Source organism: Dipodomys merriami, unplaced genomic scaffold (assembly GCF_024711535.1).
Source record: "Dipodomys merriami isolate MVZ:Mamm:240054 unplaced genomic scaffold, mDipMer1.0.p SCAF_7, whole genome shotgun sequence".
In the NCBI taxonomy this organism is placed as follows: Eukaryota; Metazoa; Chordata; class Mammalia; order Rodentia; family Heteromyidae; genus Dipodomys; species Dipodomys merriami.
Window position 1 is genome coordinate 18,519,335 of NW_027206290.1, and position 25,191 is coordinate 18,544,525.

A 25,191-nucleotide genomic window follows, 5' to 3' on the forward strand; every position below is an offset into this window, starting at 1 on the left:
GGACTCTGAGCTCTGGTGTCTGCACTGGCCAGCAGGTCTCCCTGCTAAGAATAAGACCCAGCAGCTGGAGCCAGGCTCCCCTCCATCCTTAGTCAAGACCCTTGCTACCTGGGGTCTTCTCTGTCCTTTATGGTGGTGAGGCAGCCTAGGGCTCCAGCCCTGAGATATCTCAACTGTGGAGGCTTGGGGACCCACTCACCCCATGCCAATACCACACCTCTCAGGGTTGGGCACCCCTTCCATTTGTCCCAGAAAATGGCCATTTGTTGAAGGCTCCTTCCCGTGCAGGAAGAGGCACCCTTGGCTTCCAGCAATAAATAAGACAGGGTAGAATTCTGAAAGCTGAATTATGAGAAACATGTGGACAGTGGTTCTCCACCTTCTCTCTGCCTGGACATCTAAGATGAAAATGCTCCCAGAACATGACCCCTTCTCAAAGGCTTCTGAGGTCTAGAAGAAGTGTTAACAACAGCTTGTGGCCAGCAAGACCACTAGCAGCAGATCATAGAAAGATGGGCGGCAGGCTGCACATATCCCCGTACACTGGGACTTGATTGCAATCTTTTATTTTTTTTTTCTTTCTTTCTTTTTTTTTTTTTTGTCAGTTGTAGGGCTTGAACTCAGGGCCTCGGCACTGTCTGAGCCTCTTTGTGCTCAAGGCTAGCGCTCTACCACTTGAGCTACAGCACCACTTCTAGTTTTTCAGTGGTCAATTGGAGATAAGAGTCTCATGGGACTTTTCTGCCCTGACAGGTTTTGAACTGCAATCCTCAGATCTCAGCCTTCTGAGTAGCTAGGATTATAGACCTGAGCTACTGACACCCAGCTCTAATGTTTTTAAAGAAGAAATGATTTGCAAATGTGTCACTGCTACCTCAGCCACAGTGGCCCTAGAAGGACTAACTGAAGAAAAGACTCCTTGGGCAAAGGAGCCTCTTCTAAAGCTACTAACAGACTTTTGTTTTGTTTTACTAAAATCAGATTTGATCTACAGCATTAGATTTTCTTACAAGCATCTGTTGGCCAAACAAACCTTTATATTCCGCTTGGTGGATCACTGCCAGGGGCCTGGTGAATGTCTTCTTATTCTGCATCATAGCCCAGATCATGGCGGCATCCAGTGAGGTGCAAGCTTCATCAGGAGGCACACACTGTAGAAGCAGATCAAGGCAGTTAGGGGTCATGCAAAAGTGCCTCTCCCAGCCCAGTCCCAACAATTGTCCTATGGCCCCTTATGAGACATCTCACAGCTGCTTGCCACAGGAAAACAGGAGATTTGTATGCTTCTCAAAGAACCCTAAATTATCAGGGAGATATAGTGGCAGGCCCAGTGTATTTTCAGCTGTACTGAAAGATGCAAAATCTACTGGACAGCATATAAATCGTATCCTCCCTGTCCCCCTTTCCCACAAAACAACCAGAAGTTTTAGAATTAGTTTGAAAAGTAGAGACACGAGTAATGCCGGCCCTTCACCAGGCTGGCCTCATAGAAATGGTTCATGGTAACATGTATGACAAATGTTGTGATTATGGTAAACTTCATGTATTGAGTTATGAAGGTGACAGATGTTATGTTTGCTCTCCAGAAAGATAATCATGTTGTCAAGTTTGTTTGATTTATTTTTATTTATTTTTAATTTGTAATGCTCTGCAAAAAATTAACTAAGGTCTTCTTTTCTTTCCCTGTGTTGATTTAACTCTAGCATGCCAAGCACTTAGTGTGTGCTTTGCTTCTGAGTAATACTCCTGCTCAGCTCAGCTGTTTAATGTTTCAAAATGCAGGTCCTAGGATCCTTAAAATCAGGCCTTTCTAGCTATTTAAGTTCTCAAACTTATACCTGGAGTTCACTATATCTGAACAAAAATGTATGATCATACTTCAGTGCTTTTCCTTTAAAATAAATTTCATAATTGCTTCTCAGCCTTTTGGCTATGATCTCAATAATTTTCTTTACTTGTCTAAGCTCATCAGTAAGTAACACTAAAATTAACCAATCATTTGAAATGTTTACAGCAAGGCATTCTCCAAAAGCTAATTGTTTCAGCTCTCCCAATCACAGAGGAGTAAGATGTGAGGATTTATTATTATCAAGGCTTCTCTGGGCACATACAAACCCAAACACATATTAGAAGACAACTGTAGGCCAGGCACGGTTGTACACACCAGTAATCCCAGCACTCAGGAGGTAAAGGCCAGAACAGACGAACAAGAGTTTGAGAGTGGCATAGTGTTTTGATTGTTCATGAATTCTGTGATCTTTTGCTGCGATTTACGCATCTGGGTTCAGGGTTGATAGAGGGCATTCAGTTTAGGGATCAAATTCAGTCGTGATGGGATGTGGTTTAAAAATAAGGAATGCTTCATGAACTTGCCTGTCCTCCTTGCTGGGAGACCATGCTAATCCTCTCTGTATCATTCCAATTTTAGAATATGTGCTGCTGAAGTGAGCACAGATGAAGAGTTTGAGAACAGGCCAAACTAGAAAGCCAGTTCAAAGCCACCCAAGTTGAGATGCTGTCCCCCAAACCAAGCGCTGGGGCTATAGTTCAACAGTAGAGTACTCTTCTAGAGCATGCACAAGGCTCCAGGCTTGATCTCCAAGACCAAAAGGAAAAACAAACAAAACAAAACAAAACAAAACAAAACAAAAAAATGAAAAAAAGACTACGATCTCATCAATTTTCAGAAAGAGAGACACAATTATTAAAAGGGTTTGCATTTTCCTTTCCTACTTTATTTTACTCTTACTGTCTATCAGTTCTTTTTTTAAGTACGAATCAATGAAAGTGTCTCTATCTTAGTGGGTGACTCTGAGCTAGACATTTAACTCTGTTCAATTTAACTCTGGGCCTGTTTTATCCTCAAAGGGCAGTGTGGCTCTTCAGGACCTCTCATTCAGAAACTCATTCAGAAACTTTCTATCGTCACAGAAGCACTCAGAAGTCACTAGAAACTTGGAAGTATTTCCTATAAACAAAATAAATGGATATTTTTCATATGTGGACTAAAGAAATGGATGTCTGGGGGAATAACCTTGGGGAAGGGTTGCAGATCAACGGTAATCTATTTGATAGTAACAGTTTTTTCTCCTATGAAATAAGGGGATGCCATGTACGTTATTAACCCTATAGGTTGATTCTTTGCTTTTGAGACATTGATACATGGCTAACCAAAGTATTGAAAAGCCAGTTTACACGGTGTTTGCTACAGATGGCATGCATGCACACAGGAAACTGTATATCATTCCAGCGAGTCATGGAAACAAGTGATGGCAGAAGCTCCCTTTCACATACAAGGCCGAATCATGATGGAAGGATCAGAACTGACCCTCCAGAGAGCCTGCAGCAGCCATCCCAACCAGGTCAAAGGGTTCTGATTTCTGTTATGACAACCAAATGTACCGGGTGGAGATGGGGAGAGAAACACGAGACAAACACGATGAGCTGATATGAAACTGAGAAAAAGTAAAATATTTGTCAGTGGCCCCTCTGAAATCCTCTGGAGACACATCAAACTTATCATTCACACAGAGGAGGTCAAAAAACAATGGGTAATCCAAGTCTCAGAGGGGGCCTGGAAAAATTAATCCTTATCCTGAGTTTGTCCTTTGGGCTTGCTGTAATTCTGGCACTGCAGACTATCTGACTGGCAGGGATAGAGCCAGGCTGCTCCCTCAACGGAAAATGGTCCTGATTTATCTCTTGTAAGGCACTATTTAAGTAGCACATGTGGACAGAAAAATAAATAAATAAAAGATCATACTGTCGGGATTTATTCTCAAAGACTCTAGAGAACTCACAATTCTTAGCTCACCTTGGTTTTAGTCCTTCAATTAGGCAGTTCCCAAACCCCAAAACTCCAAGTCACCGAGAGGACTAAATTTCTCCTTTAGATCATTGCCTTCCCCCAAAATGTCAAGAGAGTCCAAATGGATTAGGTGCCCACTAACCTTAGGCAACTTTTGGGATCCCTTGGGCTTCCTGGTACACAGAGTCAGCTCGCACTGCAGGAAGAGCAGTGATGTGTTGAACATGGGCTTGAAGACAAAGCTGAACCGCTTCTTATCCATTTGGGCTTGTGGGATGGGAAAATGCACTCTTTTGGGACTATAGAATTTGACCGATTCATCTTTAGGACAGATGTTCTCAATGATAGTATAATCAGACATCCTATCGGGGTTGGAATATGGAGAGATAAAGCAAGTTTGGATGGCAAATCCCAGTTCTTGGTCAGCTTTAGTGACGGACACCTAGGGAAGAACAGAAAGGTCCATTCAGAAATGACTTAGCATCCTATTCTGATTTGGGGCCTGGGGACAAGATATGTAGAACAAAGCACATAGCCCTTTGGATGTGACAGCGCTCTATTTTCCTAACATTTCTAGCCTTCCTTCAGCCTACACAAGTGCCTCTGCTCAATGAACTTTGAACTTGAAATGGATGGAAACAGTGAACTATTCACTTCCACTGCCAGCCTGGAAGTTTCAAATGCCAGATGAACAAGTCTCTTCAACCTCCCCTAAGTCCCCTAGGAGATAAAAAAATAAAAGCACACCACGCACCTAAATGACTTTTCCAAAATAAATAAAACACTCACAGGCAAAGACCCTAAATGCCATTAATACTGTATTAAGGGCCAAGTACTTTAAAATGTTTCCAATCTATTTACACTTCTCTCCTACAAAACATCTGTACGGCCATGTCCAAATCTTATTAAGATTCTTTTCTTTAGACACAGGAAAGAATGATTGGCTAAGTATAAACAGAATTCGACCCTCAAGTATTTTGAACTCAGCTAAAGTCCCTGGAACAGCCTGGCTTTCCCATTTTGTGACCTGTGGATCAGCGTGGAACTATAGCCCCGCCACCACCCCCTTCTATGTCTCATCCCTTCACTAAACTTACGATCAAAATAAACTTAAACACTTTAGGATAGTCCTTTGCCCATAGGCCAATAGCACCAAGAACCCTTGTGAGTGGAAATATAAACAGACTTTCCATTCTGAGATGCCAGGGGAAATCCCAGCTACTGTCTGGAGCTGAGTGCATAGCACACTATGGGGAAAGGTCCCTAGATGGCTAACTACTGTGGGACGCTCCACACAGAAGATGCAGAAGGATGCTCATGAAGATGATTATGATATTGTCACCTGGTGGTTACATTCTGTAAGTATTTACACCTCATTCTCTGTTCACTATTTTCTGCTGATTAAATTTGTCTGACTTGGAATATATACTCTACTCATAAAAAGTGCCCTAGAAGGGGTGGGTATGACGCTTCAACCCTGTAATCCCAGTTACTCAAGAGGCAAAGGTAGGAGGATAGTGGTTTGAGGCCAGCCTGGACATAATTAGCATAAGACTCAGTACTGGTGTGGCTCAAGTGCTAGAACACTTGGCTCAGCAAGAGTAAGGACCTGAGTCCAACCCCACTTAAAAACAAAAAATGTCCTTTAACATGAACTCAGAACCTTTAAGTCAGAAATGTGTGACAAATCTTTTCTACTCTCAAATTAAAAAAACCATATATATATAAATATGATGTTATATATTTAATATATTTATATATTACATATTTATAATGGCAGAATGTCTAGAGTGTCTCAAAAGGCTTTCTTGGGAAAGGAAAGTATTATCCATGAATTGGAAGTGACTTGTAGAGGGTTTATACACCTTTGAGTGAGACAAATCCAAGGAGGTCACACGCTCTGTTGCTCACACGCACACTAAGCCAAATGAAACACTAAGGCATGCTTCCAAGGTGCAGTTACTGGGAACATTAGTGAATTAACAGGTACATGCCATACATTTGTATGATTATAGATTTAAATCCCTAGGGTTACAGCCCAGGGCTTATGGCTCATGCTTGTAATCAAAACCAGCTCATGCGGGAAGGCATATGAAACCCTTATCTCTAATTAGCCAGCAAAAAGCCTTAAGTGGAGCTGTGGCTTGAGTAGTAAGAACATCAGCCTTGAGTGAAAAAGCTAAGGATCGCACCCAAGCACTGAGTTCAAGCAACAGTTACTGGCACACAAAAAACATAAATAATTAAAAATCCTGGGGTTATAGGTTAAGTTGATGATTTATTAAGCTTTACTTAGACTAAGTAAACATTTTCCTAGGAATCCAAACTCAGAATCCAAGACAAAGTATGGCTGGTTACTATCCTCTATAGTAGAATGCTTCCAGATTTTCTTTCGTATTTTAGGTATTTTAAATCAACTTGACGACTTTCTTTCTTTGTTCTTTTTATTTTAAGATGCTGGGGATTGTGTTCAGGACCTTGCACATGTTAGGCAAGCTAGGCAAATGCTCTGCTACTGAGCTACATTCCCAGCTCCAAATCAATTTCTAAATAAAAGTTTATAAAAGTTTGTCCATCTCCCAACTCTCCTCAATGCTAGAAAGATTTGGCCCAGATTTCTTAGTTGAATTTGGTACCAAAAATACAGACGCTATGGAGAAGATCATAAGGATAAAAAAAAAAAGCTGGGGGCTGGGAAGAGCCTACCAACCATGCATTTCAAGTAAGCCAATACTGCAGGGACAGGGGAATCCAAACTATCCTGGGTAAAATACACAAGTAAGATTAGTCACCAATTAGCATAAGTCAGCAAACCATACATTAGCAAATCCAGACACACATTTGGAAAAGAACCGACTACAATAAAGTAAAATCCCTAAAATCCATAGCATGAAGGAAGCCACTGACCAACTGCACATATGGACTGGGAAGCCAGGAAGCCAGAGGAAAAGAGCCATGTTGAATTAGGAAAGATCTATGCTTAGAAATAGCAGGTAGAAAGCAGCATGCTTTCCCCAGCAGAGAAAGAAAAGTATACCCAGAGAAAAAGAAGCACTCAGAGAAGAGGAGAAGCAGAATGAGAACATGGCCATGAGAGTTGATGGGCTCTGTCCCAAAGCCAGTGCAGATGTAAGAGCTGTGTGCCTTTCCAAAACAGAAATATGTGCCTAGAAGTTACTTTTAACACATGGAGATGTCCCAGTTTGGAGCTTAAGCGCACACACACACACACACACACACACACACACACACACACACACACACACACACACACACACACACACACACACACACACACACACACACACACACACACACACACACACACACACACACACACACACACTGAAACAGAATTATCAGCTTTCAGATTAAAATTCAAACCAGCTCAAGAAATGAGAACTTGCCCTGAAACCAGAAGACCATAGGCTCAATTGAAACATTGCAGGTTGTACCCAGGGAACAATGAGAAGCAGACAGCCTGGTCCCATCAAGAGAGCTGTGGTCTTTAGAACTCAATCTGTGAAGCTTGCACTGGGAGGATGTTTTTCTCCGTTTTCAAATGTCACTTTGGGGCTAAATGCCAACTGTAGCCAGTGGAGAACCCCATGGACTGCGGAAGAACTCTATTCTGTAGTAGCTCTGTGACCTTCACTGCATCTGTACCTCTATTTTCATCCATGTGCTTCCATAAGATGGAGCTACTATTGGTCCTGTCTCATAAGATTGTTCCAAAGTGTGAATTAATTGCTTATGACTGTATTTGGCACACTATCCCCCGCAATTCACATAAGCTGCTTACTATCTAAGATTTTATAGTCATCCTGGATTTTTGCTATGCATGATTATTACTGTTCAATATAGGGAATCGTTTTAATTCATTTATACAGATATTTAAATAATGACATAGGAAAACAATTTTCACTTAGAAGTGAATGCAATTTAAAGGATAATATGTAAGTTAGTTTGGAATGTTCCTTGGTTACCATTACAACTACTGAACTGCTGCTCCCCAAATGCTAAGGTGGTAGATGCATAGGCCTTAATTAGTAAAATTCACATCCACCTTTTTGTGTGTGTGCTGGTTCCAGGGCTGAACCTCAGGGCCTGGGCACTGTCCTTGAGCTTTTTTTTTTTTTGCTAGCACTCTATCACTTGAGCTACAGCTTTATTTCTGGCTCTTTTTGATGGTTAATTGGAGACAAGAATATCCCAGACTTTCATGACTGGGCTGGCTTTGAACACAGATCCTTAGACTTTAGCCTCAGCCTTCAGCCTTTTTAACATTCCTCTACAAAATATTCTTTCCATTTACTGTTATAACTGAAATCCTGATATTTCCTGCTTTGGTCAAAAAACAACCTGGAAGGTTTTTCTGAGCCCAGCCCTCAGCCAAAGCAGATAGGGCCCCGGAAGTGGCCTGCACAGGACTCCCTAGCTAATGTCCCAAGAACTGTTAACTCAGCACTAAGCTGATAGCCCACCAATAATATTCAGCTCTTACCTCCACATAAATGTGTCCATTCTCTGCCACAGAGAAGACTCCCTGGGCGGGCACCAGAAACAGGTCTGTGTTGTACAACTCCATGTTGAATGTGATGTTTTCATTGGGCTGGTCCTGGAAACTACTGGGATTTCCCTGCTGCCCCAAGCTGCAATTAACCTGGGAAAAAATTCCCCAAACAAAGATAAATCACAGACACATGAAGAGCGAAGGCCCTGCCTTTAGCATATGATTTTATCTTTTCACTGTACCTGATGGAAACCAACCAATGGTCAACAACCCTTTCCACAAACTACCTACTGAAACCAAACACATACCATCCAAACTTCAGGTCTGCTGAAGACAGGAGCCTCCCCTTCGTCCATATCTGCTGGAAATCCATTATCGCCAGACTCTAAATCCTCATAACCATCTGGCCAGCCACTACTATCTCCAGGGACTGGAACCTGTATCACAACCTAAAACACGAAGAAAGTAGAACCATTATGAACAATTTCCCACAATTATTTGGTTCTATCTCACATGGACACCCATGGAACAATTCAGATACAAATTAAAATATGATATTGCATAATCATAACTTTATATTCTATAATCATAAATTATTTCCAGCAGAAGAAACCACAAGACACTGAAATAGAGGTGACTAGAGAGTCAATGGGCTGACTCATCTAATGTGAGATAGAGTTTTCCTTGAAAATCTTTGTACTAAAACAAAAATCTAAGAAATACTATGGACTGGCTATTTGAAGGTAGCTTGTTGCTGTTGTTGTTGTTTTATGGTGCTAGACTGTGGCTTAAACTCAGCTTGGGTGCTGTACCTTAGTTTTTTTGCTCAAAGCTGATACTCTACTACAGCTCCGCACTTCCAATTGTTTTGGTCATTAATTGGAAGTAAGATTCTCACAGACACATTCCTGCCTAGGCTGGCTTCAAACCACCATCTTCAGATCTGAGTCTCCTGAGTAAGCCAACCAGTGCCCAACTGAAGGTACTTTTATTATTTGTACCACTGACAATTTGTAGAAAGTCTTCTTTGAGTCAGAAGGACAGGAGCTGATGTTTCCAGAAGAACCAATCTTTTCCTGATCTTTTCTCTTACATTCCTCTGCTCATTTCTCTTTCAGAATCTTTCCGCATGCTGTATGGATACAGAAAAGTGTATGCTCTATTCCAAGACAATTTACCTTAACATTAGCGGAAATCACTGTTTCTGAGTTAGTTCTAAATAAAATGAAAAGATACACCCCAGCATATGACTCCAAATAAGACCCTATTCTCTTTCCATTTCATATGCTTAAACTGAGAACATGATGTAAAACAAAAATACAGAGTTAACATATTCACTATAGGGAACAGAACAGAAAGAGAATGAAGCCTACAAAAATATTCAATTGAAGTAAGTACTTAGGATATTGTTTATTCTGGATATCACTATGAAAGAAAATAACAACAGAAGAGAGAGAAGGGACTTTAGATGGTCATAATATCCAGTTCTCTCCTGAAGTAATTAATGCTGACTAACTGGGGGAATAATAGTGTTTCAACTGCCAGGAAGTCAAAGGTTAATAAATGAGTTACTTGAGGAACAAAAGGATTTTAGACAGACCAGCCTAGTTATTGGAGAAAGATTAACGGACGAGAGATGAAGAAGCTAGATTTAAGCTTAGCTCTACCATTAACAAGGCCCTCAAATATAAGGAAGTCTTGTAATGCTCCAGAGCTCAATTTCCTCATGTATGAAATGAGGAAATTGAATGAGATCATCTTGGAGTTCTTTCCAGGCCCAACTTTGTGAGGTTCTCTGGGGAACAATAAACTTGAGCCCACTGGAGAGCCACTCCTCCCCCGACCAGAGAACCTCATTACCAGCCTCTTCTCTGGACTGAGTTAAGAGCATCAGTGGGTGGGCAATGGAATGAACCAGGAGTCCCCATCACCCCAGCCCATTGTAATGATGGAACTGGTGCTAAGTGTGTTCCACGTGGGCACGTGAGTGTGAGAGCACACACACACACACACACACACACACACACAACTATTTCCAAGCTAGACAAATGACCTCTGAGAGTTATTTCCACCATCAAAAGTCCAATCCAATGGTCAAATTGGCCCTTCAAAAGTTCCTGTGAGATACCATGTTTCAAACTTTTTTTAATATTCACCACCTTGTCTCGTGAATAGATTTAGATAAATTCACAAACATGATTCCTAGAAAGTGAGGGTTAGCTATTGTAGTATTATCATTGGGGAGAAATGTCTAGAATCTACCTCCAGGTAACTTCAAAAGTAGATTTTCTCCAATTTCAGAAGGGGAGAGAGAATTAGTAATTTTTGTTGAGATTCTGTTCAGATTTTAACTTTTTTTTTTTTTTTTTTTTTTTTTTTGTCGGTCGTGGGGCTTGAACTCTGGGCCTGGGCGCTGTCCCTCAGCTCTTCAACTCAAGGCGAGTACTCTACCACTTGAGCTACAGCGCCACTTCCGGTTTTCTGGTGGTTTATTGGAGATAGGAGTCTCACGGTCTCTCCTGCCCGGGCTGGCTTTGAACCGCGATCCTCAGATCTCAGCCTCCTGAGTAGCTAGGATTACAGGCGTGAGCCACCAGCGCCCAGCGTCTGTTCAGATTTTAAATCATTTCTCTTTTGGATCTTTGCTCCATGGGAAAAGCTTCTCACTTCTCAGCAAGACTCAAATGAGTCCAGAGAGGCCACATTTCTGGTTAGAGATTTAGGGTTCTGGTCCCATAAGGACCAGGCCATTTGACTTTGAAGCTTGGCCACGGAAGAAGAGAAGTCAATCACTTCACTGGTGAACTTGCTATCAGAAGAGACAAGGAAGGGAAAACCATCACAGCAATCCCTAAGAGAACAGCATCTTCTGACTCATGGAACCTCACCCAAGAAATCAAATAAAAGACTTCACGTCAAGGTCCATGCCATTGTGTTGAAAATGGTCACCTGGCTTTATTCAGGCCCCTCCTCCTTTCCATAGAAATGACTACTTCTAAGCAATGTCTAGCAACATTCCGAAGGGCCGCACATGCTTCTGCAGAGCACTCACAGAGTTATAGTACACGGCGCCGTCAGGTGTCGCCCGATGTTGCCTCATGCCACAGCCATTGAGAGGAGCCTCTAAAATGAAGTGTGTGTCATTCATCTTGGCCTTACAAGCAGGATCCAGCAGGGTGAGCTCCATTCCGGAGTAGCCATTAGCCTGAGAAACAACAATCACATAGACAGAGTGAGGGATCATGGGAGTCAATACTTGTTACCTGACCTTGCAAGCAAAAGGTGGCTAGAAGTCTGCTTCATACCCCTCCCCCAGCCACCTCCTCCCAACTGACCACTGGTCAGCAGCACAACCATTGTAGTGGTCGGCCTTGGAAATTCAATAGCAAAATACTGACACACAAGGATCTGGACTACCCACCCACGGAGCACAACAGGAACCAGGTGAGACTCCAGCCCAGGGAAATGGGCCCCGTCCAAGTGAGAAAACAGAGACCCCACAGTTTCTAAGCTAGGGAAATAATGAACCCAGACTGGGGTTCTGCACTGACCTGAAAGGAATCTTTCTCTATAGCCACGACCATCTTTTCACGGTCACATTTGACCGACAGAGCAACTTCCACGCTCCCTTGCACCTCTTCCGGTTCTCTGGGACCAGGATATAGTTGAATGCTGGGGACGACAGAGTCCTTGGGCCGGAGGATTCTATCTTCTCCTCCTTCCTTCCGGTCTCTCTGGGAGAGATCAGGAAAAGGAAAGGGGAGACCTCCAATTCGTCCTCCTCCCCGGAAGGGTGGGTTCTCCATAGCAGGCAGGCTGCCAGGGTCCAGCAGGATGCGTAGCTCAGGAGGGATGGTATGGACTTCCTCATCTCTCATCTCCTCTGTGGCAAGAGAAGGTAGCAAAATTCATTAGTGGGGGAGAGGGGGTAACCAGACCATAGTCATCAGTAGATGAAGAAAAGGAAGAATTAGCCTAGAATGGTTAGGGGTAAGCATACATTCAACAAGTGACTAAGGAGTCTGGAAGCCTAGTCCTGGTGTTCTAATGAGCTGAGTGGTTTTGGACAAGTGACTTGCTACTCTTGTGCCTCAGTTTCCCACTTGTTTAAATGAATGGGGTTAGATTCTATCAGTGATCCTCAACCTTGGCTACACAGTAAAATCATCTTTGTAGCTTGAAAAACAAAATCCCTAGACCCTGGCTACACCTTGAGCTAACTCTGTAGCGTAGGATAGGTCATTAATATGTTTTAAGCTCCCTGAGAGATTATGGTCTACAGCCAAGGTGGAGAACTATGGTGGTAGATGGTTTTGTTTGTTTTTTTTTTAAATTCCCTTGGAGCTGGGTACCAATGGTTCATACCTGTAATCTTAGCTACTCAGGAGGCTGAGAGCTAAGGATCTCGGTTTGAAGCCAGCCCAGGAAAGAAACGTCTATCTATGAGACTCTTATCTCCAATTAACCATCATAAATAAAAATAAAAAGCCAGAAGTGAAGTTGTAGCTCAAGTGCTGGAGTGCCAGCCTTGAGTGAACAAGCCAAGACAGGCCCAGGCCAGTGGCCAGGCCGCCTTGATTCCAAACGCCAGTACGCGCGCGCGCGCGCGCACACACACACACACACACACACATACACACACATACTTCCCTTTGGACTTAGAATAGTTTCTCAAAAAAATTCTTAAAAAAGTACTTGTAGGGCTGGGAAGGTGGCTCAGTGGTAGAGCGCTTGCCTTGCATGCCTGAGGCCCTGGGTTCAATTCCTCAGCACCACATAAGCAGAAAGAAAAAAGCTGGAAGTGGCGCTGTGGCTCAAGTGGTAGAGCACTACCCTTGAGCTGAAGAGCTGAGGGACAGCGCCCAGGCCCAGAGTTCAGGCCCCACAACCGGACCAAAAAAAAAAAAGTACTTGTATTTTCATTTTTATTAACTGATTTCTGTACTGCAGTATCAGGATGTGAATTCAGAACCTCTAACATATTAGGAAAGTGCTCTACCACTGAACTACTCCCACAGCTGTAATACTGGCACTTTTAAGTTACTTTTCAACTTTTTTTTTTTTGACTGTTAAATTCTAGAAAGTATCTGGGTACCCTGTTCTTTTACAGCCTTGCTCCTAGGAGGGGAATATATATATATATATATATATATATATATACTGCTTACACATATTTATTTGTCCCTTCAAAGGCTGAGAAATTTCCATGCAAGTAATATTCACTGTTCTTGTTATAGTTTCAATAATTTAGAGAAAAATAATATAATGGCCCCAGTATTCTCTACCTCCTATCTACCTATCTAAGGCCAACGATCAGATCCATCTCAGTGGAAGTTGAATGTGAAGATGACTGGCAGATATGAACTCTCCTACAATATTGTATATATATATTTATGTATATACATATAAATATATATACATATATTTATATATATACATATACATATATATATTTATATATATTTTTTATATATTTTAATTTTTATTTTTGGCCAGCCCTGAGGCTTTAATTCTGGGCCTGGACGCAAGACTAGTGCTCTACCACTTGAGCCACAGCACCACTTCCGGCTTTTTCTGAGTAGTTTATTGAAGAGTCTTATGGACTTGCCTGCCGGGCTGGCTTGGAACTGTGATCCTCAGATTTTTTTTTTTTTTGCTGCTCGTGGGGCCTTAACTCTGGGCCTGGGCACTGACCCTCAGCTCTTCAGCTCAAGGCTAGCACTCTACCATTTGAGCCACAGCACCACTTCCAGCTTTTTCTGCTTATGTGGTGCTGAGTAATTGAACCCAGGGTCTCATGCATGCAAGACAAGCACTTTACCACTGAGCCACCTTCCCAGCCTGATCCTCAGATTTTAGCCTCCCGAATAGCTACAATTACATATGTGAGCCACTGGCACCCAGCTAATAGAAATCTTTTGAAAAGGATGTTACAATTGAATGGATCCAAAAGCGGTACAAAGTTTGGAGGGGTTTTAATGTATAAAGAATAAAACCTTTACATGTTCTGGTAAGATAGATGCTATTATTTTCCATATGACTACTGATGAAGAATCTGAAGCTCAGTGATTAAGCAATTTCCCCAAACAATGAATAATAATGATAATAATGAGTTAATGAATAATAATGAGCTTGAACCTGTACTCATAATCTTCATTCTATCAGCACTATACTCAATACTGGGCCCATGGGGTGAGGAACAGATCTGAGGACCAGAACTTGGGAATGGAGTCCTATTAGCTGCAAGACTCTGACTCCCAGCCTCTTGCCTAAGAACTTGAGTTCTTCTCTTGCATTCTGCTCCCCTAAACCAGAGTAGCCCTTTCTCTGCATTAAAAATCCCCAGGATATGACCATAGACCATTTTCTTATATGGCACAGCCTCTGATTACTAAGTTCTTTCCTGCAGCCCTCACTCCTCTGTATTCTCAGCCATTCACTGGTGCCTCTAAGAGAAGGAGGAAGGCCAACCAGTATCATCACAATGGGGATGAGGACAAAACTCTTGCACATTACTGAAGAGACAGGCTAAGGTCTCCAACAAACCCTATCACAATAATAATTTTATGCCTTGTAGTTAAAAAATAGTCAAAACTATTATTAAAACGTACAACAGACACGTAGTAACATCTAAGTAGAAGTGTGAGATCCTTACTGGAAAGCCTCATTCGAAGGGCTATTATTTTTATACACCAACAATAGTTTTATACTTACCATTGTTGTCAATCCGAAGATGAAATCTATTAGCCACTGGAGCCATGGTATATGAGGTTACAGGGCCAAAGCCATTGTCCAGCGCCCACTTGACCAGGTTCTCCTGGGTGGAAGGGATGTCAGCCCTGATAGACTTAGTCATGGCCATTGACCGTTCGCTCTCTTTCCCAAAGCCAATACTGTTGGGAGCCTAAGGACAATTGCAAATGCTCACGTAAGAGTCTAAAAGTAAAAAGCGCTTTGAATAACCAAATTCTGAAATAAGATAGATTCTAAATGATATGCGAGGGGCTATTTTTCTTCCATCTCTACTTTCCTTATGCTAAGAACACTAATGTGAAAATCTTTGTGGGAGAGAGGTGCCAGTACTGAGTGAGGCTTGAATTCAGGGACTGGGTGTTGTCCTTTAGCATTCTTCTTTTTCTCATTTCTTGTGCTCTACCACTTGAGCCACAGTTCCACTTATGACTTTTAAGTGGTTAATTCAAGAGAAGAATTCTTACAGATGTTCCTGCCCCACAGGTTGACTTCGAACCATGATCCTCCTGAGTAGTTTGCTGGGTGATATGAGGATACTTCACAGTAGATTAAGAGATATCTGGTCATGTTGTTTGACCACACCGTTTGGATTGCTTACATTAATAAAAAATAATGCCCGAATATACCTACTCTTTTACCATTTAGTTAAAATATTTATATCATCAATACATAACACTAGATGAATACAACCAAATTTTCCTTCCTATTTTTATTTAGAATCATGCATAAAATACACATGTACATGGTACAGTGGCATAAATATTTGTGTTCTACACCTTTTACTCTTAGATTCACATGACAATTGCTATTATCTAGTGACATTAATGTGCACACTAGCCCAACTTTACAAACCACTAAAGTCCACATGGCAAAACACTCAATATTTCTATTTCATCTATAATTATGAATTTATACTTGCCAAATCTATTAGTGGAATACACTTACCTTTTATGTTAAGTTATATTAGTTAAGGCTATGTTAAGTCTTGCTTATATTAGTTAAGGCTATGTTATATACCAGTTAAGGCTATATTAAGTTTATGTTAAGTTATACTAGTTAGGCTACTGCCCAAGTGTCAATATTTTATCAGTAATAAATGGAAGGAGAATGTTATCAGTATTAATAAATGGAAGGAGGACATTATCAGTAACAATGGAAAAATGGAAATTAGACATTATTAGTAATAAATGAATGGAGGACATTAAAATCACTGGGTGATCTGTTACTATGCTAAGGTGATAGAAATATTTTCAGGGAAGGATTTTAATGACCTGGATACACAAGACATAGAAGGCAACGTCTCTGTTGCCTACTGACTCTGGTGGCAGGGATCTTGTCTGAGAGAAAGGGGAGCTGAATTCTGTAAAGGGATTCCTGGAAAGACACAATTTTGTTTTTGTGCTGGTGTTGGGGTTTGAAGTCAGCGCCTGGGAGTTTGTCTCTGAGTTTGTTTTTTTGTTTGTTTCTGTCAGTCATGGGGCTTGAACTCTAGGCCTGCACTCTGTCCCTGAGCTCTTCAGCTCAAGGCATGTACTCTACTTCTTGAGCAACAGTGCTACTTCCAGTTTTCTGGTGGTTAATTGGAGTTAAGAGTCTCACAGACTTTCTTGCCTGGCCTAACTTTGAACCACAATCCTCATATCTCAGCCTCTTGAGCAGCTAGGATTATAGGCGTGAGCTACCAGCGCCTGGCCTGAGTTTTTTTTGTTTTTGTTTTTGTCAGTCATACGGCTTGAACTCTGGGCCTGGGCGCTGTCCCTCAGCTCTTCAGCTCAAGGCTAGCGCTCTATCACTTGGGCCACAGCACCACTTCTAGCCTTTTCTGCTTATGTGGTGCTGAGGAATCGAACCCAGGGCCTTATGCATGCAAGGCAAGCACTCTACCATTGAGCCACCTTCCCAGGCCCCAGCCTGAGTTTTTAAATGAAGGCTAGAGTTCTCTACCACTTGAGTCACAGCTCCACTTCTGACTTTTTGGTAGTTAATTTGAGATAAGAGTCTTATAGATTTTCCTGCTCTGGCTGGCTCAGAACTGTGATCCTCAGATCTCAGCCTCCAGAATACCTAAGATCGCAGGCATGAGCCACCAGCGGCCAGTTTGGGAAGGCACAATTTTCACTATTCCTGCAACAGGGCTGAAAGGCTCTTCAGATTGCCAATTAGGCCATTTTCATGCCATACAAAAATCGCTTTCATTTCCATGCCCAGTGATTTTCTCCTGCATATGTGCATCATTTTTCCTAAATTTCTCATTTGGTTCCCATTCTATTTGCCCCTAACATGATTCAGTATTAATCCTTTCCCACCTTAAAACCACAAAAGACTCACAAGCACTAAGAGTTGTCTTGGCCTCTCAGGTTATGGGAGACTGGCTAAGGTGAGACACACTTCCACTTGAAGCTTAGAGGAGCTCACTAGGGTGTCTCTTTCTATTACTCAACATGCTTCGCTCAGGGAAAACCAAACAGGGTAATCGGCCACAACCCCTGCACACAGCAACCAGCTGGAGCCCTACAAGGGCTGCGGCCATTTGCAAACCCACTTGCATTGACGCAGAATGGTCTGGCATTTACTCCGATTCCAAGAAAGCTCCTTAGAGGAAAGAAAGGGTTCAAAAGAAAGAAAAATTGGGACAGGAAGAAAGAGGGCAGAGAAAGAGGAAAAGGAAGTGAAAAAAGAGAGAAAGGAAGAAAAAGACAGAAGTGAAGGAGGGAGAGAAGAAGGGAGGGAGGGAGGAAAGCGGACTCAAAGGATGCAAAGAAGGAATCAATTTGTTGAACATTTTGCTCACCCAGCCAACAGCAGTTCCAGCCTTCAAGCTCCTCCAGCCTTCAAGGCAGCGTGTGTTTTGATTGGCTGGAATCGAAACTTTGGCCTAAACAACACTGCTTGGTCTCATCCGCCCTAGTTGCTCATGTTGTCAGGACAGCTGAGAAAATACTGTATTTCCTCAAAACTAGCATCGCAAACTGCCACCTGTCCTGTTGTGCCAAGATGGAGTAATCTGTTCACAGCTTTCCATGTGAAATCTAGGAGCTGCCATTGACAGCTAGAACTAGTTCATATCAATTATGGCTTGGAATTTAGAAAGCTAAGACAGGTATCTAGGGAGGGGAAAGGCAGCAAGGCCTGGGATAATGGCAGGCAAGCTGGCTCCCACTATCTGCAAAACCCTTACCCTGTATTTCTTTAAGACCCCAGGCTGCTTTTGGGGTCCTAAAAATCCCCAGCCACAACTCCAAGAAAGATCGTGAGGCAGAGACTAAGTGTCTCCCCTTCTGCTCCCAGATTTGCATCAGAAATGATGTTCTATTTTCCAAGAATAAGTTGGCCATCACCAACTGAAATTCCTAATACCACAGCAAACCAAATTAAAAAAAAAACTTTTAATAAGCTCTTTAAATGCTCTGGGGATTTATCCTGTTCTAGAAATGATCATATCTCATCCCCAGGGAACCTAAGAGCCAGAGCTGGTCATGGCGATGCGGCCATTCCTGATCCCATTTGTGGACCATTCTGCCACAAGGAAGGTGCATTCTGCCCACGGTGTGTCACCAATAAAGTCAGCAAAGCCACTCATTCTTAGTGACACTCTTATTGAAGTCTGTCTCATGCCCTTTACCATTTCTTTAGTGGACTTTTTTTTTTTGCTTCCACCTTGTTTAGAGCCATGCTCCCCTTGTTCCCATAAACATCCTCTTGGTTTGTTTGTGGGCACGGAAGCCAGGGTCTCTTACATGCTAGGCAAGTGCTCTACCACTGGGTGATGCTCCCAGACGTCACTGTTAAAGACAGTACTTTCGGAAGCAAGGGACACAATGCCCTACTCCCGGAGTCCTTTAACATGCTGTCGAATGAATAAGTGAGTGAACGTGGAGTAGACCACAGCAAAGGTCCACTCATTACTGGAAGTAATGACACTCAGGGATGGGACTAGAATCCAGCCCCATCTGGTCCAAAGCCAGGATTCTTTTCATTCTGCCATGCTGTCTCTATGGGAAATGCTAGAAGCAAGTTCTCAATAAATCACCTCTCTAAGCAGCCATGTAAGCCTTTGTCTGAGTGGGTACCTTTCCCCTGCAGCAAGGTTAGAATTCACATCCCTGAGACTGAAGGTTTGGAAATCACAAAAGCATGAAACTGATTGGGAGGATTGAAAAGAACATCAGAAACCATTACCTAATTGTTTAGTAATGTTGTCAGGCATTGTCCAAAATTGGCCTGGAACAGAAGTACAGCCAAAGAGAAGAATATAAACAGATGTTGTTTGGGATGAGCTATCCCACTGCTCGCCTCTTTGATTCATGTGAGAGACAGGGACATTCAACGTGAACTCCAGGATGGTCAGGGCCCAGGCACATAGGCTCAGGAGAGGGAGAGCCGCTGAAGAGTCAGGGCCGAAAGCAAGTGTATTTACACAAGAACTCCAGCTGGGAAGGAAAATGTACTGTGTGTGTGTGTGTGTGTGTGTGTGTGTGTTGGTTTGGGTTTTTTTTTTTTGTTTTATTTTGTTGTTGTTTTTTGCTTTTACAAAGCATGATTCCCTTTCCTGTTTTTGTTATTCTGAAATTAAAAACATCTGGTTGGTATGCCAGGCAGCAAAAGCAGCAGACACCCTGGGCTACCAACACCCCAAGACAATCAAAACTCTCTGTGACTTCAGAGAAATCATGGCCTGGGCTTTGTGCTTGACACCAAGTGAATGGATTGTCATTGCACCTGATGGGTTACTGGGGCCCTCTCAGAGTTTAAGAAATGATTACTGTAAAATGAAGGTGTGTGGACCCCTGGCTTTACCTGCCTCTGCCCAGGGAGCCGGTGGTGTCACTCACTGTGGGATCTCATGGAAGCTGCTATGCATGCATGAATGCCAAAACCAAACGCAGCCCTTTCCCGAAATGCAGAATTGGTACAGGTGTGGAAACTGGTCCTTTTTTTTCAAAGACAATGCATCCAGTATGCTGGCACATTCCTGTAATCCCAGCATGAAAGAAGTGGAGGCATGAGATAGCAAACTCAAGGCCAAGGAGAGCTGCCTAGTGAGACTGTATCTCGGGGCGGGGCGGGCGGGGGCGGGGGAATGGGAAGAAGGAGTTTTCGTTAACTTTCCATCCAATTCACTGAATCCTAAATATACCCGAGATAGGATTTATTTCACCATTTTCAGGAAACTCAGCTGCAGTTTCTTATCACGCCAACCAGTCTGTAAAGGCCTGATCATCATGAAATCGAATGCTTTGAGGGAGACGTGATGTACAGCCATAATTACTTGGTTCTTCTGTTAATGGTTTGCCCTGGAAACTACATGCCAAGTCCACACCATTAACTCCAAAGGAAAAGAATATGGCATGACCTGACAATCAGCCTAATTTCCCACATCTTCTCTAAGTGCTAACCCCAAAGGCGAATCAGACATCCGGCAGGACACTGAGTCCCGCACAAGACATTTAGGGAAGGAAGGTTCAACTGGTCCTTTGTCTGACTAGAACTTACTGACTTCTGCTAATACAGTTCAGGGATCTCACAAGCTAGGCACAGTGAGCTTAAGAGGTTTGTCCACAGGACAATCAGTAAACAGAAAAGCCAGGACTCAAACCCAGGTCTGTCTTGTTCCCAAAGGCCACGTGCTAACCAGCCTCACACACTGCAGAAGCTGAAGGATGGCCTATTTTTTTTTTTTTTTTTACAAAATGCAAAGTAACCAAGGGAACTTTGAACATCCAAAGAGACAGAACCTGTTTACAACTCTAACACCCAGAAGCGCAGGTGAAGGTATTGCCGCTCATTAACACGAAGAAACGTCCGGCCAACTTACCATCACTTTCAGATTGCCTTTCACGTCAAAGGATTTGATGACCCAGTTGACAGACTTCTGGCACTTCAGGATCAGGATGAGGTTTCTGAGCACCTCAGGGTTCTCCCGAGCAGGTCTGATGTCAATGATTATATCCACCTGGAAAGCGCTGCGAATGGAAAACAAAGGCAAAGTTGGGCCCAAATGCCAGAAAGTTGTAACTCTTCCTTCTTCCAAGTCTTCGTGTTTCTAGTGTCTGGCCAGTTGATTAAAAAGCTGGAGTGGATCCCAGGCAAATGACATGTGCAAAACAGATTGTTATTGCACACATAACAAAACAGTTTTACATAACAGGCCTGCTGATAATTAGCTATTCCAGTTTTTCTCTTTTGGGGGTGGGAGGGGCAGGGCCAAAGGTGATTACTCAAAGGAGTTACTGTAGGACGTAGACCTGAACAAACTAGATTTTGGGTTTTTTAATTAATTAATTTATTTATTTGTGTGAGTGTGTGAGTGCATGCTAGTACTGGGACTTGAACTCAGGTACTGGGGTCTCTTGAACTCAGAGCCTAGGTGCTATCCCTTTGCTTTTTCATTCCACACTTGTGTTCTACCACTTGAGCCACAGCTCCACTTCCAGATTTTGGTTGGTTAACTGAAGATAACGAGTCTCCTGTACTTTCCTGCCCAGTTGATCCTCAGATCTCAGCCTCCTCAGAAGCTAGAATTACAGGTGTGAGTCATGAGTGCCTAGCAGCAATTTGATTTTGCAATGGAATTATTTTTTTCCAACCTTCAGCACTTTCAAAGTGTAACTTTCAAATGTGCTATATGCTCAAAGTCCTTCAAAACCAGAAGCAGGAAGCAGTTTAGTAAGGGGGCTGCTGGCAGCAGAGAAGAGGGGAAGGGGCAAGGTGATAAAAAATCTATGAGGAAATTTCAGAATAAAATAAAAGGCAAAGGGCTGGGGATTTCTTGACTTGTGTAAAGTTTGCTTAAACCATTAACAATGGTTATACAACCTTCTCTTCATTTATGTTCCAAAACTCCTGGATATACAGTTATTAAAATAAAGAAAACAGATGGTCCACTAAGTGATTGCTAGGAAACTGATGAAACCCGAACTTCTAAGAATTCAATATAAAGGAGAATTAAAAAAATAACTAAACGATAATCTATCTGTCATTCTGAGCTTAAGGAAGTGTCTGTATTGATGTGTTGGTTTTATACACTATTTTTACACACGTGTAAAGCTGCAGCCAAGTGTGGACTCAGATGACACGGGTGGCTGACACAGTATCCCAGCTTCTAGTGCCATTACTTTTAAATTTTCCACAAAATTCTTCAGGGGAAACAGAATGGAATCTTACCACAAACGATTGCAATTTATTCACTTTTGCAATTGAAACCGGATTATTATTTGAACTTTGAAATCCCTCTATAATAAAATGTTTAAATTTTAAGTCACTAGTCCACACAACATAGAGGTTCAGGTCTGAGAATCATCTCCCTGTAAAACCCCACCCCGCTTACACCTTTTCTTTTTTGGTGGCACTGGAATTTGAATTCAGGGCTTTCTGCTTGCTGGGCAGATGCTCTAATGCCTCAGCTATATTTGCTGTTTTCTCTGATTATCTTTCTTTTGGAATAGGGTCTTGCTTTTTGCCTAGGCCAACCTGAATTGTGAAACTATTTACACTTCCTTAGTTAGCCAGGGATGACAAGCGTGTACCATGCCATAGCTACTTCTTCTTGTTAGGATAAAGTTTCCCAATTTTTTTTATTTTTATTTTTTGTCAGTTGTGGGGCTTGAACTCATGGCCTAGGTGCTATCCCTGAGCCTCTTTGTGCTCAAGGCTAGCACTCTACCACTTAGGCTACAGCATCACTTCTGGGTTTTGAATAGTTAACTGGAGTTAAGAGTCTCATGGGGACTTTTCTGTCTTTGCTGACTTTTAACCACAATCCTCAGATCTGAGCCTCCTGAGTAGCTAGGATGACAGGCTTGAGCCGCCATACCCAGCTCTTTCTCTTTCTTCTTTTAAAAAAGTTTGTAATTAATCTTAATAGGAAAGGTAAACTTCCTGGGGCAGGAAGCTGAGAGAGAAAACAAAAACACACACATAAAAAGAGACAAATTCTATCTGTTGGCTCATTGGTATATCATCACAAAGAGCCATTCCTCACACTCACACACACACACACACACACACACACACACACACACATACACATCTTTAAAGGAAACAGTTCTAAGTATGTAACTGTTCTGAGAACACTATAAACAGAACTTTATTAAAAAGAGAATTACTCCAAGATGAGGATAAGTGTAATAATAAGTCATGCACTGTCCTAGTCTCAATAGGAATTGTGACCGCTTCCTGCAACAAATACTAACTTTGGAACAGATGAGATCTTCAGAAAGACATGGTATCTAAAGACCGATGCAGATAAGACTTCAGCATGGATTCTTCCTCCTCCTTGGCACCGCCCCCCTTTCTTCCCGCAAGTGCGGGAGGGGTAGACCTCTCCCCCACTCAAGTCTGGAAAGATCTCTGTGTCATCTCTTCTCAGATCAGGAAACACTCCCGCATGTGATGTCTCACCTGTAAGGGTTGGAGTTGGGAGTGATTAACTCGATGATGTGCACGTCTGTATCCTGAGGCTGGCCAGACATCACACATCCCTCGGCTGCTTTGGGCTGGAGATATTCAGCCAGGTAGTTGAGTGAGAGAAAATTCTTCCCTATGTTGCACGTGGGAGGAAACACTTGATCTGAAAGGAAGCAAGCACAGGGTGTGAGGTCAAACCACTGAGCTAGTTGTAATCACATACACAGCAACACACGGAGTCCGTGATTAGTCCTATCCCCAACTATCTTCCTCCTTTGTAGTCACCATTTCAGTCACCTCTCTGGTCCATACACGTAGCATAAGCATCTTTCCAGTGGTCTACCACTTGAGCCACTTCTGGTGCTTTTGGTTAATTGGAGATGAGTATCATAGACTTTTTTGCCCAGGCTAGCTTTGAACTGCAATCCTCAGATCTCAGCCTCCTCAGTAGCCAGGAGTACAGGTGTGAGCTACCAGTGCCTAGCTCTCCTCCCAGAGAATATTTATATATCTTGAAGACTGATCTGAGGGAAACAGGGAGAGAGCAGACAGACTTCCACTTGATTTCATAGTCTTGATCCAGACAACTAATATCTCTAGGGCACTCTGTTCTGTTTTACGAACATCGTAAAACGCTGAGGGCTGTTCCCCTCCACACAGGGAAGTGAAGCCCGTCCTGGGAATCTGAAGGCATTCCCCCAACGACACACACCACTCACACAGGCACCCCACGTGATGGGCTCTCTCTCCATCTTAAATTTTTAAATAGCACTGGAAAGCAAGTGCTGGCAGTGTGGCACCTGGGACCAGCGTCAAGGAAGTCCTAGGTGTAGCATGAGAGGCAATTAATCAGAGTCCTGGCACTTGAATGAAACACGTTTCTGCCGTGTTCATGCATAAGGATGGAATGTGGAGGCTCACATCTACGTGCAGGTTTTAATTGAGAGTAAGGGATCAGCTTGTGCAATCTCCCTTTGGTGAAGTCTGCGGCCCACTTTGGGGCAACATGGCTGCAACCACCAAGGCAGCCGGGGAGCCATCTTGGAACAGAGCAGTTCTGAGGTTCTTGTTAGCAGGCTCACCAGAGAGAGGCTCTGAGTTCTAGCAGGCTCTGGACTCTACATCCTTTCCAAAAAAAAAAAAAAAAAAAAAAAGCCCTCACCAAGAACATGGGCCAGGACTTCATGGCTTGCTTCCTCCACATCTGCTGAAGCTGTTACCAGATGTACAGACGAGGCCGGCCTACCCCACAGCTGCGGCCCTGCGATGCCTCCCCCAGGTCACAAGATGGAAAAATGATACTGGGACGGCAGAGCTGAGATTTAATGGAAAACCAGGAGACAGGCGCATGGACCAGAGAAACTGAGAGACCAGAATCCTCCTGGGATCAGGGCCTGTACTCCCAACCCAGGTGTGCCTGGCGTGTAGGTGCCGTGTAACGGGCTCATGGTTAAATAGGTTTCCTAGACTTGCAAATGAAAAGTCGTGATTTGAGGCAAATACTACAGAATTCGTCCATACTGGTGAGCCACTCGGAAAGGGTTAATGGTTCAAATGTTGCTATTATTAAGGACTCTAGCCAAGATGTCACTGTCACTGAGTTGTATAAGCTGATCACCTTTTTGTAGAGGGTAGGTTTCTTTTGTTCCAAGAATGAATTTTCTATACACTTGATACAATTTACACCAAGGCCAAGTATGATAGAGCATAC

At 42.8% G+C, this 25,191-nt stretch overlaps 1 protein-coding gene and 1 non-coding gene across 4 annotated transcripts in view; both read right to left on the reverse strand.

Moving 5' to 3' along the window:
* Tgfbr3 (transforming growth factor beta receptor 3) overlaps positions 1 to 25,191 on the reverse strand; it is a 173,025-nt gene that overhangs the window by 24,283 nt on the left and 123,551 nt on the right. For all 3 annotated transcript variants that reach the window (XM_070007635.1, XM_070007636.1, XM_070007638.1), the window contains 9 exons: positions 23,475 to 23,643; positions 20,890 to 21,037; positions 15,036 to 15,225; positions 11,873 to 12,204; positions 11,374 to 11,526; positions 8,630 to 8,770; positions 8,313 to 8,471; positions 3,951 to 4,250; positions 1,034 to 1,151 (listed from right to left, as the gene is read on the reverse strand). In XM_070007635.1, coding sequence (XP_069863736.1) covers positions 1,034 to 1,151; positions 3,951 to 4,250; positions 8,313 to 8,471; positions 8,630 to 8,770; positions 11,374 to 11,526; positions 11,873 to 12,204; positions 15,036 to 15,225; positions 20,890 to 21,037; positions 23,475 to 23,643 — 1,710 coding nt within the window. The remainder of the gene's footprint in view (positions 1 to 1,033; positions 1,152 to 3,950; positions 4,251 to 8,312; positions 8,472 to 8,629; positions 8,771 to 11,373; positions 11,527 to 11,872; positions 12,205 to 15,035; positions 15,226 to 20,889; positions 21,038 to 23,474; positions 23,644 to 25,191) is intronic.
* Positions 2,346 to 2,452, reverse strand: LOC138817434 (U6 spliceosomal RNA). The gene has a single exon (XR_011368879.1). It is a non-coding gene; the product is annotated as a U6 spliceosomal RNA (small nuclear RNA).